Here is a 22,867-nt window from a genome sequence, read left to right on the forward strand (position 1 = left end):
AACTCCATCTGCCACTTGTTAGCCTAGTTTTGCATCATATCAATGTCCCGCTGTAATCTCTGACAGCCCTCCACACTATCCACAACACCTCCAACCTCTGTGTCATCAGCAAACTTACTAACCCATCCCTTCACTACCTCATCCAGGTCATTTATAAAAATCACGAAGAGTAAGGGTCCCAGAACAGATCCCCAAGGCACTCCACTGGTGACCAACCTCCATGTAGAACATGACCCGTCTACAACTATTCTTTGCCTTCTGTGGGCAAGCCAATTCCGGATCCAGAAAGCAATGTCCCTTTGGATCTCATGCCTCCTTACTTTCTCAATAAGCCTTGCATGGGGTACCTTATAAAATGCTTTGCTGAAATCCATATACCTTACATCTACTGCTCTTTCTTCATCAATGTATTTAGTCACATCCTCAAAAAATTCTATCAGGCTCGTAAGGCACGACCTGCCCTTGACAAAGCCATGCTGACTACTCCTAATCATATTATACTTTTCCAAATGTACATAAATCCTGCCTCTCAGGATCTTCTCCATCAACTTACCAACCACTGAGGTAAGACACACTGGTGTATGATTCCCTGGGCTATCTCTACTCCCTTTCTTTAATAAAAAACAACATCCACAACCTTCCAATCCTCCAGAAGCTCTCCTGTTCCCACTGATGATGCAAAGATCATCGCTAGAGTCTCAGCAATCTCCTCCCTCACTTCCCACAGTAGCCCGGGCTACATTTTGTCTGGTCCCTGTGACTTATCTAACTTGATGCTTTCCAAAGCCCCAGCACATCCTCTTTCTTAATATCTACAGGCTCAAGCTTTTCAGTCTGCTGCAAGTCATCACTACAATCACTAAGTACCTTTGCTGTTTCCTCTCGTTCCATACACACTTTCCCACCATCACACTTGATAGGTCCTATTCTTTCACATCTTATCCTCTTGTTCTTCACATACTTGTAGAATGCCTTAAGGTTTTCCTTAATCCTGCCTGCCAAGTCCTTCTCATGGCCCCTTCTGGCTCTCCTAGTTTCCTTCTTAAGCTCCTTCCTGGTAGCCTTATAATCTTCTTGATCTCTAAGATTACCTAGCTCTCTGAACCTTTTGTAAGCTTTTCTTTTTTTCTTGACTAGACTTATTACAACCTTTGTACACCACAGTTCCTGTACCCTACCATAACTGCCCTGTCTCATTGGAACGTACCTATACAGAACTCCACACAAATATCCCCTGAATATTTGCCACATTTCTTCCATACTATTCCCTGAGAACATCTGTTTCCAATTTAAGTCTCCAATTTCAATAGACAATAGACAATAGGTGCAGAAGTAGACCATTCGGCCCCTCGAGTCTGCACCGCCATTCTGAGATCATGGCTGATCATTCACTATCAATACCCAGTCCCTGCCTTGTCCCCATATCCCTTGATTCCCCTATCCATCAGATATCTATCTAGCTCCTTCTTGAAAGCATCCAGAGAATTGGCCTCCACCGTCTTCTGAGGCAGTGCATTCCACACCTCCACAACTCTCTGGGAGAAGAATCTCTTCCTCAACTCTGTTTTAAATAACTGACCTCTTATTCTCAATCCATGCCCTCTGGTACTGGACTCTCCCAACATCTGGAACATATTTCCTGCCTCAATCCTATCAAATCCTTTAATTATCTTAAACGTTTCAATCAAATCCCCTCTCAATCTCCTCAATTCCAGCGAGTACAAGCCCAATCTCTCCAATCTCTCTGCGAAAGACAGCCCTGCCATCCCAGGAATCAACCTAGTGAATCTACGCTGCACTTCCTCAACTGCCAGAATGTCCTTCCTTAAACCTGGAGACCAAAACTGTACACAATATTCCAGGTGTGGTCTCACCAGGGCCCTGTACAAATGCAAAAGGACATCCTTGCTCTTGTATTCAATTCCCCTTGTAACAAAGGCCAACATTCCATTTGCCCTCTTCACTGCCTGTTGCACTTGCTCATTCACCTTCATTGACTGGTGAACTAGGACTCCTAGGTCTCTTTGCATTTCTCCCTTACCTAACTCTACACCGTTCAGACAATACTCTGCCCTCTTGTTCCTGCTTCCAAAGTGGATAACTTCACATTTATTCACATTGAATGACATCTGCCAAGTATCTGCCCACTCACCCAGCCTATCCAAGTCTCCCTGTATTCTCCTAACGTCCTCTTTGCATGTCACACTGCCACCCAGTTTAGTATCGTCAGCAAACTTGCTGATATAGTTTTCAATGCCCTCATCTAAATCATTGATATAAATCGTAAAGAGCTGTGGTCCCAATACAGAGCCCTGTGGTACCCCACTAGTCACCTCCAGCTAGTCCGAGAAACACCCATTCACTGCTACCCTTTGCTTTCTATCTGCCAACCAGTTTTCTATCCATGTTGAAACCCTGCCCCCAATGCCATGAGCTCTGATTTTACTCACCAATCTCCTATGTGGCACCTTATCAAATGCCTTCTGAAAATCTAGGTATACAACATCCACTGGCTTACCCTCGTCTAACATCCTTGTTACACCCTCAAAAAACTCCAACAGATTAGTCAAGCATGATTTGCCCTTGGTAAATCCATGCTGGCTCGGCCTAATCCTATTTCTGCCATCTAGATGTGCCACTATTTCGTCCTTAATAATGGACTCAAGCATCTTCCCCACGACTGACGTTAGGCTAACAGGGCGATAGTTCTCCGTTTTCTCCTTCCCTCCCTTCTTGAAAAGTGGGATAACATTAGCCACTCTCCAACCTTCAGGAACTGATCCTGAATCTAAGGAACATTGGAAAATGATTACCAATGCATCCGCAATTTCCTGAGCCACCTCTTTTAGAACCCTCGGATGCAGACCATCTGGACCCAGGGATTTATTAGCCTTCAGTCCTACCAGTCTACTCATCACAGTTTCTTTCCTAATGTCAATCTGTCTCAATTCCTCTGATATCTTATGACCCTGGCCCATCCATACATCTGGGAGATTGCTTGTGTCCTCCCTGGTGAAGACAGATCTAAAGTACGCATTAAATTCTGTTGCCATTTCCCTGTTACCCATAACAATTTCTCCCAATTCATTCTTCAAGGGGCCAACATTGTTCTTAACTATCTTCTTTCTCTTCACATAGCTAAAAAAGCTTTTGCTATCCCCTTTTATATTCCTGGCTAGACTGAGCTCATACCTGATTTTTTCTCTCCGTATTGCTTTTTTAGTTAAGATCTGCTGCTCCTTAAAACTTACCCAATCATCTGTATTCCCACTCATCTTAGCCCTGTCATACTTCTTTTTCTTTAATGCTATACAATCTCTGACTTCCTTTGTCAACCACTGTGGCCCCTTCCCCCTCTTTGAACCCTTCCTTCTCATTGGAATGAACTGCTTTTGCATCTTTTGTATTATGCCCAAGAATATCTGCCACTGCTGATCCACTGTCTTTCCTGCCAGGGCATCTGCCCATTTAACTTTGGCCAGCTCTTCCCTCATGGCTCCGTAGTCTCCTTTATTTAATTGCAACACTGACACCTCTGATCTGCCCTTATCCCTCTCAAATTGTAGATAAAATCTTATCATGTTATGATCACTACTTCCTAATGGCTCCTTTACTTCAAGATCACTTATCAATTCCTGTTCATTACACATCACCAAGTCCAAAATAGCCTCGCTCCTGGTTGGCTCAAGCACAAGCTGTTCCAAAAATACATCCCTTAGACACTCCACAAACTCCCTATCCTGGGGTCCAGCACCTACCTGATTCTCCCAGTTCACCTGCATGTTGAAATCTCCCATAACGACTACATTACCTTTAGCACATGCCAATGTTAACTCCCTAATCAACTTGTACCCAATATCCACGCTACTGTTTGGGGGCCTGTACACAACACCCATTAGGGTCTTTTTATCCTTGCTGTTCCTCAGCCCAATCCACACAGACTCTACTTCCCCTGTTCCCAAGTCACCTCTTGCTAAGGACTGAATCTCATTCCTTACCAACAGGGCCACCCCACCCCCTCTTCCCATATTTCTGTCTCTACGATAGCACGTATACCCTGGTACACTCAATTCCCAGGCCTGATCCCCTTGCAGCCATGTCTCCGTTATCCCAACAATATCGTAGTTCCCCATTTTCATCTGAGCTTCAAGCTCATCTGCCTTATTTCTGACACTACGTGCATTCAAGTATAGAATTCTTAGCCCATTCCTCCTCTCTTTGCTTAAAAGACTGTCTACTGTACCTAACCCAGCTCCTTGAACTTCCATCGGGCTAATTGCACCCTGAATTTTGATGACCTTCTCAAGATTACCCAAACCTTCTACACATTTAATCCCATGCTCCTTCTGACCAACCCTCTGGATCTGGATCCCTGCCCCCTGCACATCTAGTTTAAACCCCCCCCGAGCAGCACTGGCAAACACTTCTGCAAGAATGCCAGTACCCCTCCAGTTCAGATGTAGACCGTCCCTTCGAAACAGATCCCAATGTCCCTGGAACAAAGACCAATTATCCAAAAACCTGAACCCTTCCTTCCTGCACCATGCTCTCAGCCTCGTATTAATGTGCATAATCATTCTATTCTTCGCCTCACTCACACGTGGCACAGGTAGCAATTCCGAGATTGTCACCCTGGAGGTCCTGCCTTTCAGCTTCACTCCTAACTCCCTGAACTCTCTAAGCAGGACCCCCTCACTCACCTTACCTACATCGTTGGTCCCTACATGGACCACTACATCTGGGTTCATGCCCTCGTTCTCAAGAATAGCCTGCACCCGATCTGAGATGTCCCGGACCCTGGCACCAGGGAGGCAACATACCATCCGAGACTCCCGATCTGCCCCACAAAATCTCCTATCTGCCCCCCTAACTATAGAATCCCCTAAAACTATCGCTCTCTTCTCTTCCCTCCTCCCCTTTCTAATTGAGGGTTCAACCTCTGTGCCAGAGGCAGGACCACTGCAACTCATTCCTGGTAGGTCATCCCCATCAACAGTATCCAGTACGGTATACTTATTGTTAATGGGAATGGCCACAGGGGTGCTCTGCTCTCTCTGCCTGCTCCCCCTGCCTCTCTGGACCGTCACCCATCTGCCTAAATCTTGGTTCTTTGGTGTGACTACCTCCTGATAACTATCTATCTCTGCCTCTGCCTCCCAAATGATCCATAGTTCATCTAGCTCCAGCTCCCTAACTCGGGCTGATAGGAGCTGCAGCTGGACGCACCTCTTGCAGGTGTGGTCATCAGGGACAACTGTGTTGCCCCTGACTTCCCACATACTGCATACGGAGCACACCACTGCTCTGACTGTCTCCCCCATACCTGAACTGAATTAATAGAATGTCTAAAAAGCACCTAGCTACCTTACCTTCTTCCCCTCAGCGAGCAATCACACAAGCTTACCGAAGTCCCCTTACGCCGAAGCCCACTTAGCCAAAGCCCAGGACTCTGCTTCCACGGACTCCGCTGCCCGCTCGACGCTGCGTGATTTCCTGCCTGATAGCCTCATAATTCCCCTCACTCCAATTAAATGCTTTTCTAACTTGTCTGTTCCTATCTCTCTCCAATGCTATTGTAAAGGAGATAATATTATGATCACTATCTCCAAAATGATCTCCCACTGAGAGAACTGACACCTGACCAGCTTCATTTCCCAATACCAAGTCAAGTACAGGCTCTCCTCTTGTAGGCTTATATACATACTGTGTCAAGAAACCTTCCTGAACACACCTAACAAACTCCACCCCATCTAAACCCCTCGCTCTAGGGAGAACCCAATCGATATTTGGGAAATTAAAATCTCCCATCATGACAACTCTGTTCTTATTACACCTTTCCAGGACCTGTTTCCCTATCTGCTCCTCGATATCCCTGTTACTATTGGGTGGCCTATAAAAACACCCAGTAAAGTTATTGACCTCTTTCTGTTCCTAACCTCCACCCACAGAGACTCCGTAGACAATCCCTCCATGGTGTCCACCTTTTCTGAAGCTGTGACACTATCTCTGATCAACAGTGCCACGCCCCCACCTCTTTTGTCTCCCTTCCTGTCCTTTCTGAAACATCTAAAACCTGGCACTTGAAGTAACCATTCCTGTCCCTGAGCCATCCAAGTCTCTAATGGCCACCACATCATATCTCCAAGTACTGATCCACGCTCTAAGCTCATCCACTTTGTTCACAACACTCCTTGCGTTAAAATAGACACATCACAAACCTTTGGTCTGAGTGCATCCCTTCTCTATCACCTGCCTATCCTCCCTTTCACAACCACAAAGTACACTGCAGATGCTGGGGTCAGAGCAACACGCACAACACACTGGAGGAACTCAGTAGGTCACGCAGCATCTGTGGTGACAAACAGTCCCTCTTGCACTGTCCACAAGCTTTCTCTATTTGTGAGCCAACCTCCTCTTCCTCAGTGTCTTCAGTTCAGTTCCCACCCATCAACAATTCTAGTTTAAACTCTCCCTAGTAGCCTTAGCAAACCTTCCCGCCAGGATATTGGACCCCTGGGATTCAAGTGCAACCTGTCCTTTTTGTACAGATCACACCTGCCCCAAAAGTGGTCCCAATGATCCAGAAATCTAAATCCAGGCCCACTGCTCCAATCCCTCAGCCACGTATTTATCCTCCACCTCATTCTATTCCTATTCTCACTGTCGTGTGACACAGGCAGTAATCCCAAAATTACTACCTTTGCGGTCTTGCTTCTCAACTTCCTTCCTAACTCTCTGTAATCTTTTTTCAGGACCTCTTCCCTTTTCCTACCTAGGTCATTAGTACCAATATGTACCACGATCTCTGGCTGTTCTCCCTCCCACTGCAGGATACCTTGGACATGATCTGAAACATCTCAGACCCTGGCACCTGGGAGGCAAACTACCATCAGAGTTTCTTTCCTGCGTCCACAGAATCGCCTGTCTGACCCCCTAACTATAGAGTCCTCTATCACTACTGCCTTCCTCTTCCCTTCCCTATCCTTCTGAGCCACAGGGCTAGACTCTGTGCCAGATGCACGGCCACTGCCGCTTCCCCCAGATAGGTTGCTCCCCCCAACAGTACTCAAACAGGAGTACTTATTGTCAAGGGGTACAGCCACAGGTGTACTCTGTAGTACCTGCTCTTCCACTTCCCTCTCCTGAGGCCCTGGTGTGGCCACCTGTCTATAACTCCTCTCTATCACCTCCTCACTCTCCCTGACTAGGCGAATGTCATCGAGCTGCAACTCCAGTTCTCTAACTTGGTCCCTTAAGAGGCACAGCTCGACACATCAGGTGCAGATATGGCTGTCTGGGAGGCTGGGAGACTCCAGGACCTCCCACATTTGACAATGAACACAGAAAACTTGCCTCACACACATACTTCCTTCTTTCCGCAAATAACACAGTTAACCCTACCTCGCCTGTCCTGTTACCACCTAAGCCCATTGAGCCAAAGCCCTAACACTTTGCTGCCTCTCACACTGCTGCCCACTCCAAACACTGCCCGCTGGATAGGATGGCCTTCTTTTTAAATCTTTTACGCTCTACTGGCTGATGTCACGCGCCTGCGCAGTCTTGCCTCTCCTTTACCCCGAGTAGTAAAAAACTCATTTGCTCCGAAAAATCAGCTGTTCACTTGTAGCCTTCTTGCTCCCTTCACTCTGGGTCCCACCCCCTGCCAAGTTAGCTTAAATGCTCTCCCAACAGCTCTAACAAATCTACTCGCCAGAATATTGGTCCCCCTCGGGTTCAGTTGCAACCCGTCACTTTTGAACAGGTCATACCTCCCCTTTAACTGATATGTCCTTTAATTTTAACTCTAAGTTACATGCCCTGGGCATCTAAGTCACTGACGTCCCTGTGCAGAACCTAATTACTCTTTCTAATGTCCTTGGTATCTACATGGACCATGACTTATAACCATATAACAATTACAGCACAGAAACAGGCCCATGGTATTACAGGTAATAGTGTAGCAAAGATAAAGCAGTGACTGTTTGGTAGACATATGAGTGGAAATAAAGGGAACCATTTTTGGTTGGCTGCCAGTGACTAGTGGTGTTCCACAGAGGTCTGTGTTGGGACTGATTCTTTTCACATTATATGTCAATGACTTGGATGATGGAACTGATGGCTTTGTTGCAAAGTTTGCAGACAATCTGAAGATATGTGAAGGGGCAAGTGGTTTTGAGGAAGTAGAGAGGCTATAGAAGTACAGAGAGATGAGGAGACTGGGCAAAGAAATGGAAAACAGAATACAATGTCAGGAAATATACTGTGGTAGAAGAAATGAAAGGGTAGACTATTTTCTAAATGAACAGAGAATATAGAAAACAGAGGGGCAAAGGAACTTATGCAGGATTCCTTAAAGGTTAATTTGCAGGTAGAGTCTCTGGTGATGAAGGCAAATGTGATGTTATCATTCATTTCTAGATGGCTAAAATATAAAAGCAAGGATATAATGTTGAGACTTCATAAAGTACTAGTAAGGCCTCCACACAGAGTGGTTGATAGATTCTTAATTGGACAGGGCATGATGACCATAAGATATAGATGCAGAATCCAGCCTTTTGGCCTATCGAGTTTGCTCCATCATTTCATCATGGCTGATCCAATTTTCCTCTCAGCCCCAACCTCCTGACTTCTCCCTGTATCTCTTCATGCCCAGATTAATCTAGAATCTATCAACCTCTGCCTTAAATATACATAAAGGCTTGGCCTCCAGAGCTGCTGGTGGCAAAGAATTCTATAGATTCACCACTCTCTGGCTGAAGAATTACCACCTCATCTCATTTCTAAAAGGACACCCTACTATTCTGAGGTTGTGCCCTCTGGTCTTAGACTGTCCCATCATAGGAAACATCCTCTCCACATCCACTCTATCAGGGTCTTTCACCATTTGATAAGTTTCAATGAGGTTACCCCTTATTCTTCTGAATTCCAGTGAATAAAGCCCCAGAGCCATCAAATGCTCTTCATATGACAAGCCATTCAATTAACCATATAACATATAACAATCACAGCACGGAAACAGGCCATCTCGGCCCTCCTAGTCCGTGCCAAACTCTTAATCTCACCTAGTCCCACCTAACTGCACTCAGCCCATAACCCTCCACTCCTTTCCTGTCCATATACCTATCCAATTTTACCTTAAATGACACAACTGAACTGGCCTCTACTACTTCTACAGGAAGCTCATTCCACACAGCTATCACTCTCTGAGTAAAGAAATACCTCCTCGTGTTTCCCTTAAACTTCTGCCCCCTAACTCTCAAATCATGTCCTCTCGTTTGAATCTCCCCTACTCTCAATGGAAACAGCCTATTCACGTCAACTCTATCTATCCCTCTCAAAATTTTAAATACCTCGATCAAATCCCCCCTCAACCTTCTACGCTCCAAAGAATAGAGACCTAACTTGTTCAACCTTTCCCTGTAACTTAAGTGCTGAAACCCAGGTAACATCCTAGTAAATCGTCTCTGCACTCTCTCTAATTTATTGATATCTTTCCTATAATTCGGTGACCAGAACTGCACACAATATTCTAAATTTGGCCTTACCAATGCCTTGTACAATTTTAACATTACATCCCAACTTCTGTACTCAATGCTCTGATTTATAAAGGCCAGCGTTCCAAAAGCCTTCTTCACCACCCTATCTACATGAGACTCCACCTTCAGGGAACTATGCACTGTTATTCCTAGATCTCTCTGTTCCACTGCATTCCTCAATGCCCTACCATTTACCCTGTATGTTCTATTTGGATTATTCCTGCCAAAATGTAGAACCTCAGACTTCTCAGCATTAAACTCCATCTGCCAACATTCAGCCCATTCTTCTAACCGGCATAAATCTCCCTGCAAGCTTTGACAACCCACCTCATTATCCACAACACCTCCTACCTTAGTATCATCGGCATACTTACTAATCCAATTTACTACCCCATCATCCAGATCATTTATGTATATTACAAGCAACATTGGGCCCAAAACAGATCCCTGAGGCACCCCGCTAGTCACCGGCCTCCATTCCGATAAACAATTATCCACCACTACTCTCTGGCATCCCCCATCTAGCCACTGTTGAATCCATTTTATTACTCCAGCATTAATACCTAAAATCCATTTTATTACTCCAGCATTAATACCCTAATACCATTAATACCATTAATAGCATCAATTCTGGAATCATTTTCGTAAACCTCCTTTAAACCCTCTCCAGTTTCAGCAAATACTTTCTACAATAAGGGGCCCAAAACTGCTCACAATATTCCAAGTGAAGCCTCAGCAGTGTTTTATAAAGTCTGAACATTACATCCTTGCTTTTATATACTAGTCCTCTTGAAATAAATGCCTAAATTTCATTTACCTTCCTCATCACAGAATCAACCTGAAAATGAACCATTAGGGAATCCCAAATCCCTTTGCATCTCAGTTTTTGTATTTTCTCTCCACTTAGAATAGTGTCAACCCTGTCATTCCTTCTCCGAAAGTGCATGACCATATGTTTCCCGAAACTGTATTCCATTTGCCATTTCTTCCCCTATTCTCCTAATCTGCCAAAGTCCTTCTGTAGCCTCTCTACTTCCTCAAAACTACCTGTCCCTCCACCTATCATCTGCAAACATTGCAACAAAGTCATCAATTCCATCATCTAAATCATTGACATACAATGTAAAAAGAATCAGTCCCAACACAGACCCCTGTGGAACACCACTACTCACTGGCAGCCAACCAGAAAGGGCTCCCTTTATTCTCACTCATTGCCTCTGCCAAACAGCCACTGCTTTATCTATCACAAGAATCATTCTTGTGATACCATGGAATAGTAGCTGTTAAACAGCCTGAAATGTGGCACCTTGTCAAACCCTTCTGAAAATGCAAGTACACAAAATCAACCAATAATCGACTCCAACATCTTCCCAACCACAGAGGTCAGACCACCTGTGCTATAGTTTCCTTTCTTTTGCCTCTCTCCTTTCTTGAAAAGTGAACTGACATTTGCAGTTTTCCAATTTGCTGGAACCATGAGTGAATCTAGTGATTCTTGAAAGATCACTACTAATGCCTCCACAATCTCTTCAGCCACCTCGCTCTGAAACCTGAGCTGTACACCTTCTGGTCCAGGTGACTTATTTACCTTCAGACCTTTCAGTTTCCCAAGAATCTTCTCTAATTATGGTAACTTCGCACACTTCATGATCCCTGACATCTGGAAATTTTACCATACTGCTAGTGTCTTCCAGAGTGAAGACTGATGCTAAGTACTTATTCAGTTCATCTGCCATTTTGTTGTCCTCATTACTACCTCTCCAGCATTGTTTTCCAATGATCTGATATCCACTCTCACCTTTCGTTTACACTTTTTGTATTTGAAGAAACTTTTGGCATCCTCTTTAATAGTATTGGCTAGCTTACTTTCATATTCCATTTCTACCTTCATGAACTTTTAGTTGCCTTCTGTTGGTTTTTAAAAACTTCCCACTCCTCTAACTTCTCACTAATTTTTGCTCTATTTCATGCCCTCTCTTTGGCTTTGACTTCTCTTCTTAGCCACAGTTGGGTCAGTCTTCCTTTTGAATACATCTTCCTCTTTGCTATGTATATATCCTGTGCTTTCTGAATTGCTTCCAGAAATGTTCCAATTAATTTTGGCGAACTCCTCTATCACACCTCTGCAATTCCCTTTACTCCACTGTAATAAAGATACATTTGACTTTAGCTTCTTCTCAAATTTCTGAGTGAATTTCAGCATATTATGATCACTTTCCTCCGGATCTTTTACGTTAAGTACTCTAATCAATTCTGGTTTATTGCACATCACTCAATCCAGAACAGATGATCTCCTCATGGATTCAACCACAAGCTGCTCTAAAAAGCCATCTTGTTGGCACTCTAGAAATTCCCCTCATTGAATCTAGCACCAATCTGATTTTCCAAAACTACCTCCATATTGAAGTCTTCCATGACTATTATAACATTGCCTTTTGGCATGCATTTTCTATCTTCTTTTGTAATTTGTTGGCCACATCCGTACTACTGTTTGCAGGTCTGAATACAACTCCCATCAGGGCTTTTTTACCTTTGCAGTTCCTTGGCTCTAACCACAATGATTCAACACCTTCCGAACCTAAGTCACCTTTCTCTAATGATTTAATTTCATTTTTTACCAACAGAACAATGCCGGCCCCTCCATCCTCATTCCTGTCCTGTTGATACAATGTGTACTGCTGGACATTAAGTTCCAAGCTATTTTCTTCTTTCAGCCATAATTTAGTGTATCGATTGTGTGGATAGTCATAGAGGCTTTTTTCCAGACTGAAATGGCTAACATGAGAGGGAACAGTTTTAAGGTGCTAGGGAGTAGGTACAGATGAGATGTCAGGGGTAAGTCTTTTACGCAGATAGTGGTGTATGCATGGAATGAGCTGCTAGCAATGATGGTGGAGGCAGATATGATAGGGTCTTTTAAGAGACTCCTGGATAGGTACATGGAGCTTAGAAAAATAGAGGGCTACGGGTAATCCTAGGTAATTTCTAAAATAAGGACATGTTTGGCACAGCATTGTGGGCCAAAGGACCTGTATTGTGCTGTAGGTTTTCTATGTTTCCATGTTTACATTTCTGTCATAGCTTACAATCTGCATTTGTACCTCAAATTCATCTGCCTATGGGGAGAAGGTAGGGAATTGGGGCTGAGAGGAAAAATTGATCAGCCATGATGAAAAGGTGGAGCAGACTCGATGGGCCAAATAGCCTAACTGTATTCCTATATCTTATGGCCTTATGGTCTGACCTGTACTAGTACTGACCCTCTCTGACCTGTACTAGTTCTGTCTGCAGTCTTCTGGTAGCTTACCCAGAACTAAGGCAGATATAATAATTACTGCCTCTCAAAACACCATAGGATGCACTTCGCCAGACCTGAAGATTCACCCAGCTTTATGTGCCTTAACATTGAGTCTTTTCAAACAGTTTGAAAAGCTCAAACAAATAAATAGAGGGTTACCTCAAGTGGAGCGGCCAGTGAGTGAGTGGGCCAGTGAAAGAGTGGAGATTTGAGGCTTTGACTCGAGAGATTCTGGCAGTTTTGGCAGTTGGACTGTGCAATCAAGTCAATCAAGATTTGAATTGCTCAGCAGAAAGCTGTTGATTAGATAATCAAGACTTGAATAGCTCAGACTCAGCAGAAAGCAGCTGATTGGGCAATCGAGGTCAGGTGACCAAACAGTTTGAAAAGCTCTAACAAATAAATAGAGGGTTACCTCAAGCGGAGCAGCCTGTGAGTGAGTGGCCCAGTGAAGGAGTGGAGAGTTGAGGCTTTGACTCGAGGGATTCTACGAGAAGAGGCGGAGGACGAGCTTGTTTCCAGTTAGTCTTTACAATGCCTCCTGAGACAGTGATGTGCCTCTCCTGTGAGATGTGGCAGTCTTGGGGGAATGCCCCTCTCCTGCAGAGTCACATCTGCCAGAAGTGCTTGCGGCTGGGCGATCTGGAAGACCGTGTGAGGAATCTTGAGCAGCAGCTGGATGACCTTCGACTCATAAGGGAGAATGAGGCGGTCATAGATGAGAGCTACAGAGAGGTAGTCACACCTAGGCTGCCGGAAGCAGGTCGTTGGGTGACCTGGGGGTCACCCGAGGGGGGAAAGCGAAGGAGAGTAGACAGGTAGTGCAGAGCACCCCTGTAGCCATTCCCCTGAATAATAAGTTTACTGTCCTGGATGCTGTTGGTGAGGACGACTGACCAGCTGTGAGCCATGGTGGCAGAGCCTCTGACCCTGTGGTGCAGAAGAATGGGACGGATAAGAGGAGAGCTGTCATCATTGGAGACTCTATAGTCAGGGGAGCAGAGAGGAGATTTTGTGGACGTGAGAAGGAAACCCACATGGTTTGTTGCCTCTGGGTGCCAGGGTCCAGGATGTCTCTGACTGGGCGCATGACATCCTGGTACAAGAGGGAAAGCAACCAGAAGTCGTGATACATGTTGGGACCAACGACATAGGCAGGAAGAGGAATGAGGTCCTGAAGTGTGAGTTTCGGGAACTAGGCAGAAGGCTGAAGAACAGGACCTCAAGGGTGGCGTTCTCAGGATTGCTGCCAGTATTACGTGATAGTAATGGTAAGAATTGGAGGAGATGGCAGTTAAATGCGTGGTTGAGGAGTTGGTGCAGGGGGCAGGCTTTTAGATTTTTGGACCATTGGGATTTCTTCTGGGGAAGGTGGGATCTGTACAGATTGGATGGGTTGCACCTGAACTCGAGGCCGAGCAATATCCTTGCTGGTAGGTTTGCTAGCATGGTTCGGGAGGGTTAAAAATAATTTGCAAGGGGGATGGGACCCAGAGCAATAGAGCAGTGAAAGAAGTGCATGGAGTAAAGACAGATGTAACATATAGACAGGCTTTGAGGAAAGAGCAGCAGAATAAAGGGTATAAAGGTAGTAAGGTAGAAGGGCTAAAGTGTGTGCACTTCAATGCAAGAAGCATCAGGAACAAAGGTGATGAACTGAGAGCTAGGATACATACATGGAATTATGATGTAGTGGCCATTACAGAGACTTGGCTGGCACCAGGGCAGGAGTGGATTCTCAATATTCCTGGATTTCAGTGCTTTAAAAGGGATAGAAAGAGAGGGAAAGGGGAGGTGGGGTGGCATTACTGGTCAGGGATACTATTACAGCTGCAGAAAGGGTGGGTAATGTAGCAGGATCCCCTTTTGAGTCAGTATAGGTGGAAGTCAGGAACAGGAAGGGAGCAGTTGCTCTACTGTAGGTATTCTATAGGCCCCCTGGTAGTAGCAGAGATACCGAGGAGCAGATTGGGAGGCAGATTTTGGAAAGGTGCAAAAATAACAGGGTTGTTATCATGGGTGACTTTAACTTCCCTAATATTAATTGGCACTTGATCAGTTCCAAGGGTTTAGATGGGTCAGAGTTTGTTTAGTGTGTCCAGGATGGATTCCTGTCACAGTATGTTGACAGGCCGACTAGGGGGAAATGCTGTACTAGATCTAGTATTAGGTAATGAACCGGGTCAGGTCACAGATCTGTCAGTGGGTGTGCATCTGGGGGACAGTGAACAACGCTCCCTGACCTTTAGCATTATCATGGAAAAGGATAGGATCAGAGACGACAGGAAAATTTTTAATTGAGGAAGGGTAAATTATGAGGCTATAAGGCTAGAACTTGTGGGTGTGAATTGGAATGATGTTTTTGCGGGGAAATGTACTATGAACATGTGGTCGATGTTTAGGGATATCTTGCAGGATGTTAGGGATAAATTTGTCCTGGTGAGGAAGATAAAGAATGGTAGGATGAAGGAACCATGGGTGACGTGAAGTGGAAAATCTAGTCAGGTAGAAGAAGGCAGCATACATGAGGTTTAGGAAGCAAGGATCAGATGGGTCTATTGAGGAATATAAGGTAGCAAGAAAGGAGCTTAAGAAGGGACTGAGAAGAGCAAGAAGGGGGCATGAGAAGGCCTTGGCGAGTAGGGTCAAGGAAAACCCCGGCATTCTTCAATTATGTGAAGAACGAAAGGACGACAGGAGTGAAGGTAGGACCGATTAGAGATAAAAGTGGGAAGATGTGCCTGGAGGCTGTGGAAGTGAGCGAGATCCTCAATGAATACTTCTCTTCAGTATTCACCACTGAGAGGGAACTTGATGATGGTGAGGACAATATGAGTGAGGCTGATATTCTGGAGCATGTTGATATTAAGGGAGAGGAAGTGTTGGAGTTAAAATACATTAGGACTGATAAGTCCCCACGGCCTGATGGAATATTCCCCAGGCTGTTCCATGAGGCAAGGGAAGAGATTTCTGAGCCTCTGGCTAGGATCTTTATGTCTTCATTGTCCATGGGAATGGTACCGGAGGATTGGAGGGAGGCAAATGTTGTCCCCTTGTTCAAAAAAGGTAGTAGGTATAGTCCAGGTAATTATAGACCAGTGAGCCTTACGTCTGTGGTGGGAAAGCTGTTGGAAAAGATTCTTAGAGATAGGATCTATGGGCATTTAGAGAATCATGGTCTGATCAAGGACAGTCAGCATAGCTTTGTGAAGGGCAGATCGTGCCTAACAAGCCTGATAGAGTTCTTTGAGGAGGTGACCAGGTATATAGATGAGGGTAGTGTAGTGGATGTGATCTACATGGATTCTAGTAAGGCATTTGACAAGGTTCCACATGGTAGGTTTATTCAGAAAGTCAGAAGGCATGCGATCCAGGTAAATTTGGCAAGGTGAATTCAGAACTGGCTTGCCTGCAGAAGACAGAGGGTCGTGGTGGAGGGAGTACATTCAGATTGGAGGATTGTGACTATTGGTGTCCCACAAGGATCTGTTCTGGGACCTCTACTTTTTGTGATTTTTATTAACGACCTGGATGTGGGGGTAGAAGTGTGGGTTGGCAAGTTTGCAGATGACACAAATTTTGGTGGTGTTGTAGATAGTGTAGAGGATTGTCGAAGATTGCAGAGAGATATTGATAGGATGCAGAAGTGGGCTGAGAAATGGCAGATGGAATTCAACCCGGAGAAGTGTGAGATGCTACACTTTGGAAGGACAAACTCCAAGGCAGAGTACAAAGTAAATGGCAGGATACTTGGTAGTGTGGAGGAGCAGAGGGATCTGGGGGTATATGTCCACAGATCCCTGAAATTTGCCTCACAGGTAGATAGGGTAGTTAAGAAAGCTTATGGGGCGTTAGCTTTCATAAGTCAAGGGATAAAGTTTAGGAGACGTGATGTAATGATGCAGCTCTATAAAACTCTAGTTAGGCCACACTTGGAGTACTGTGTCTAGTTCTGGTCGCCTCACTATAGGAAGGATGTGGAAGCATTGGAAAGGGTACAGAGGAGATCTATCAGGATGCTGCCTGGTTTACAGAGTATGGATTATGATCAGAGATTAAGGGAGCTAGGGCTTTACTCTTTGGAGAGAAGGAGGATGAGAGGAGACATGATAGAGGTGTACAAGATATTTAGAGGAATAGACAGAGTGGACAGCCAGTGCCTCTTCCCCAGGGCAACACTGCTCAGTACAAGAGGACATGGCTTTAAAGTAAGGGGAGGGAAGTTCAAAGGGGATATTAGAGGAAGGTTTTTCACTCAGTGGTTGGTGTGTGGAATGCACTGCTTGAGTCAGTGGTAGAGGTAGATACACTAGTGAAGTTTAAGAGACTACTAGACAGGTACATGGAGGAATTTAAGGTGGGGGGTTATATGGGAGGCAGGGATTGAGGGTCAGCACAACACTGTGGGCCGAAGGGCCTGTAATGTGCTGTACTGTTCTATGTTCTCTGTTCTTTTTGCATAATGTTTCAATGCTTCGGGACATCAATATTGTTTTTCTCAATTTCACCAGCGTCCATATTTTTTTCCACAATAAACACACAGAAGAATTATCACCTTCAGCTGTGGTTCCACATACACACTGTGCTGATGACAGCATCGGCACTGGTGATTTAGGGGTCAGTGAGTAAGGCTTTCTCAGCTTACTGTAGGACGGAGATCAACTGGGAAATAGGGCTGATGGATGGAAGATGGAATTTGAACTTAATCAAAAGCAAAGTGATGCATTTTGGGAAGCTTATCTGTAGCAAGACAACACAGTTAATGGTAGGGCCCTTGGATAGTGTTGTAGAACAGAGAAACTAAGGGATACAGGCAAATAATTCCCCGAAAGTAGAGGGTGGGTGGTGAAGAAAGAGTATTGCTTGCTTGCATTCATTAATTGGGGCACTGTGGACAAGAGGTGGATATCTTGTTACAGTCATAGAGTGATAGGAAAGCAAGCACAGAAACAGTCCTTTGGACCATCTGTTCCATGCTAAAACTATTTAAGCTACCTACTCCCAATGATCTGCACCTGGATCATAACCCTCCATATCCTTACTATTCATGTACCTATTCAAACTTCTCTTAAATGTTGAAATCAAGTTCATTTGGACCACTTCAGTTGGCAGCTTGTTCCACACTCTCACGGCCTTCTGAGTGAAGGAGTTTTCCCTCATGTTCCCCATAAACTTCTCACCTTTCACCCTTAACCCAAGAACTCTACATGTAGTCTCACCCAACAGTGAAAAAAGCTCTATATATACTCCTCATAATTTTGTATAGCTCTGTCACATTTCCTCTCAATCTTCAACCTTCTGAAGAATACAGTCCTAACTTATTCAATCTTTCCTTATAGCTCAGGTCCTTAAGACCTGGCAACATCCTTGTAAATTTCCTTTCCACTCTTTCAACCTCATTTACATGTTTCCTGTAGGTAGATGACCAAAACTACACACAATACTTCAAATTAGGCCTCACCGAAGTCTTATACAACTTCAACATAATATCCTATTTTCTGTACTCAATGCATTGATTTATGAATTCCAATATGGCAAAAGCTTTCTTTATGATCCTACCTACCTGTAACATCACTTCCAACAAATTATGTACCTGTATTCCCAAATTGCTTTGTTCTACCACATTCCTCAGTACCCTACTGTTCGCTGTATAAGACCTACCCTGTTTGCCCTACTGAAGTGCAAAACCTTGCATTTGTCTGCATTAAATTCCATTTGCCTTTTTTCAGCCCATTGTTCTAGTTGATGCAGATCTTTTGCAAGCCATGATAGTCTTCCTCACTTCTACTACACCCCCAATCTTGGTGTCATCCACAAAATTGCTGATCCAGTTATCCACATTATCATTTAGATCATTGATATGGAAGACTAACAATTCCTGATCCCTGTGGCACACCACTAGGCACCAGCCTCCCATGCATGACCTTGTCAAATGCCTTACAGAAGTCCATGTAGACAATATCCACTACTTTGCTTTCATCCACTTTCCTGGTAACTTCCTCGAAAAACTCTATCAGATTGGTTAGGCATGATCTACCATGAACAAAACCATGCTGACTATCCTTAATCAGTCCAAGTCTATCCAAATATTTATATATCTGCTCCCTTAAAATACCTTCCAATAACTTTCCCAAAACTGATGTCAGACTCACCAGCCTATCATTTACTGGTTTCTGTTTAGGGCCTTTTTTAAACAACAGAATAACCCTGGCAATCATTCCAATACTCTGGTATCTCTCCTGTTGCTAAGGATAATTAAAATATCTCTGCAAGGGCTCTGGCAATTTCTGCACTTGCCTCCTGTGGGATCTATGGGAAGACTTTGTCAGGCCCTGAAGAGTTATTCACCCTGATTTGCCTCAGGGTAGTATGTACCTCTCCTCTGTAATCTGCATTGAGACCACACCAGGTGTATTGTGTACTGTTCTGGTTGCCACATCACACAAAGCATGTGATTAAGCTAGAAAGGGGACAGAAAAGATCCTCAAGTACCTAGTTTGGACTGGAGGACTGGATATATTAGGAGAGACTGAAAAAGTCTATCTAACACTATGACTCTATGGAGTCCCATGTCCCTTGTAGTCTTCTAGGGATTCACAATCTTAGCTGCTTCCACCTGATTACGCCTTCATTTTCCTGAAAATGAAGAAGGGATCTCTCACAGTGCAACCCTCCCTCAGTGCTGCCCCTTCCACAATGTGACCCTCCCTCAGTTTCCCCTCCCAGAAATGTGACCCTTCCTCAGTTCTGCCCCTCCCACAGTGTGAACCTCCCTTAGTACCACCTCTCCCACAGTGACCCTTCCTCATGAATGATGTTTGAAGTCAGTCTCAGATCCCAGGGAATAGGAGATGTTCCAAGGGGTGAGTCTGCATTAGCCAGCACTGGAAGGAACTCCTCTGTTTACATGTCTTCATACCTTCCACCAGGCAGAGTGTGCTTCAGCACCATGGACCTCAATAACGTCTCCCTGCTGAATGGTCAGTGCTGGACCAGTGTGGGGTGGCTGCGGCACTCCTTCATAGCACCTGGTCACCTGCATTCTTGGCAGTCCTGGAGGGGAGGAGCAAGTTCAGGTAAGTTAGGGCTATCATGATGAATTTGTCTTGTTTCCAATCTCTCTACATCTCCAACCCTTAGGCTCACCAGTAACTCTTGGTTCATTGGACTTCTCTGAACTCACTCTTATTGGACATCTCAAACCATGCAGAATTCCAGATCATCTGCACACTTCCAGCTTTGTAGCTGCTGATTGCCTGCTAACCGTAAACATAATTCAATTCCCTGACTATCGAAGATCAACACACCATGCACTTTCTTAACCATTCTATAAACTTGCATGGCAATTTTGAGTGATCTATGGATGTGGACCTTGAGATCCCTCTACTCCTCCACACTGCTAAGAACCCTACAATTAACCCTGTATTCGGCCTTCAAGTTTGACCTTCCATAATGTATGAGAAAAAAGGATCCATTTCTGGTTGCCTGCCAGTGACTAGTGGTATTCCGCAGCGGTCTGCTTCTTTTTATACTGTCTATCAATGATTTAGATGAAGGAATAGATAGCTTTGTTGCCAGGTTTTCAGGTGATATGGAGATTGGTGCAGGGGCAGGAAGTGTTTTGGAAACAAGTAGGCTGCAGAAGGACTTAGACAGATTAGGAGAAGGGGCAAGAAAATGACAAATGAAATACAATGTTGGAAAATTCATGATCATGCAGTAGAAATAAATGTGTGGACTATTTTCTAAATGGGGAAAAAGATCCACCAATCTAAGAGAAGACCATAAGACATAGGAGCTGAATTAGGCCATTCAGCCAACTGAATCTGCTCCGCCATTCCATCATGGCTGATTCCCGATCCCAGTCAATCCCATACATGTGGCTTTTTGCCATATCCTTTGATTCCCTGACTGATCAGGAAACGCTCAACTTCCACCTTAAATATTCCCATGGACTTGGCCTCTAACACAGTTTGCGGCACAGCGTTCCACTAATTCACTGCTCTTACCTCTTTTGTAAAAGGTCACACCTCAGTTTTTGACGTTGTCCCCTCTAGTTCTGGATACCCCCAACATAGGAAACATCTTCTCCACATTTCATCCTATCTAGTCCTTTCAACATTCGGTAGGTTTCAATGAGACTCCCACATATTCTTCTAAATCAAAGTGAGGAAAGCTGCCAAAAGCTCCTCATACGTTAACCCCTTTATTCCTGGAATCATCCTCATGAACCTTTTCTGGGCTCACTCCAATGACAACACATCCTTTCTGAGATATGAGGCCCAAAACTGTTGACAATACTAACAGTGTCTCATGCTTATGTGATTTCACATGGTCTGTACATACTGGCTATGTGATGAAAAAGGCACAACATAGAACATGGAATAGTACAGCACATTACAAGCCCTTCAGCCCACAATGTTATGCTGACCCTCAAGCCCTGCCTCTCATATAACTCCCCACCATAAATTCCTCCATATACCTGTCTAGTAGTCTCTTAAACTTCACTAGTGTATCTGCCTCCACCACTGACTCAGGCAGTGCATTCCACTCTCTGAGTAAAAAACCTTCCTCTAATATCCTCCTTGAACTTCCCTCCCCTTACCTTAAAGCCATGACCTCTTGTATTGAGCAGTGGTGCCCTGGGGAAGAAGTGCTGGCTATCCACTCTATCTATTCCTCTTAATATCTTGTACACCTCTATCATGTCTCCTCTCATCCTCCTTCTTTCCAAAGAGTAAAGCCCTAACTTCCTTAATCTCTGATCATAATCCATATTCTCTAAACCAGGCAGCATCCTGGTATATCTCCTCTAAGAGCAGTGAATTAGTGGAATGCTCTGCTGCAGACTGTGTTAGAGGCCAAGTCCATGGGAACAACAGCGCCTCTTTCACCTCAGACGGTTGAAGAAATTTGGTATGGGGCCCCCAAATCTTAAGAACCTTTTACAGGGGCACAACTGAGAATGGTGCAGACAGCCCAGCACATCTGTAGATGTGTACTTCCCACTATTCAGGACATTTACAAAGATAGATATGTAAAAAGGGCCCGAAGGATCATTGGGGACCTGAATCACCCCAATCACAAACTGTTCCAGCTGCTACCATCCGAGAAATGTTACCGCAGCATAAAAGCCAGGACCAACTGACTCTGGGACAACTTCTTCCACCAGGCCATCAGACTGATTAACTCATGCTGATACAACTGTATTTCTATGTTATATTGATGGTTCTGTTATACATATTATTTATTATAAATTACACATTGCACATTTAGATGGAGATATAAAGATTTTTTTACTCTTTATGTATATGGATTGTAAGAAATAAGGTCAATTCAATTATAAAGGCTCAGAATTATCTCCTTGCTTTAATATTCTATTCCCCTTGAAATAAATGCCAACATTACATTTGCCTTCTTTACCACAGACTCAATCTATAAATTAATCTTCTGAGAGTCTTGCACATGGACTCCTAAGTCCCTCTGCACCTCTGATGTTTGAACTTTCTCCCCATTTAGATAATAGTCTGCTCTATTGTTCCTTTTACCAAAATGCATTACTATATATTTTTAAACACTGTATTCCATCTGCCACTTTTTTGCCCATTCTTCCAATCTGTCTAAGTCTTGCTGCAATCGCATTGCTTCCTCAGTGCTACCTATGCCTCCACTTATCTTCATATCATCCACAAAATTTGCCACAAACATCAATTCCGTTATCCAAATCATTGACAAACAATGTGAAAAGTAGCACTCCCAGTACTGACCACTGAGGAAAACCACTAGTCACTGGCAGCCAACCAGAAAAGGCCCCTTTTATTCCCACTCGCTGCCTCCTGCTTGTCAGCCATTCCTCTATCCATGCCAGTATCTTTCTTGTAATGCCACAGGATTTTATCTTGATAAGCAGCCTCATGTGCAGCACCTTAACAAACGTCTTCTGAAAATCCGAATAAATAACATCCACTGCCTCTCTTTTGTCTACCTTGCTTGTTACTTTCTTGAAGAATTCTAACAGATTTGTCAGACAAGA

At 44.3% G+C, this 22,867-nt stretch overlaps 1 protein-coding gene across 1 annotated transcript in view; it reads right to left on the bottom strand.

Annotated features, from left to right (window-relative positions):
* The window catches only part of LOC132401643 (guanine nucleotide exchange factor VAV3), a 451,830-nt gene that overhangs the window by 74,653 nt on the left and 354,310 nt on the right, over window positions 1–22,867 (bottom strand). The window contains exon 20 of the mRNA XM_059983657.1: window positions 19,754–19,887. Within this exon, the coding sequence (XP_059839640.1) occupies window positions 19,754–19,887 (134 nt within the window). The remainder of the gene's footprint in view (window positions 1–19,753; window positions 19,888–22,867) is intronic.

This window comes from Hypanus sabinus, chromosome 11 (assembly GCF_030144855.1).
Source record: "Hypanus sabinus isolate sHypSab1 chromosome 11, sHypSab1.hap1, whole genome shotgun sequence".
NCBI lineage: Eukaryota > Metazoa > Chordata > Chondrichthyes > Myliobatiformes > Dasyatidae > Hypanus > Hypanus sabinus.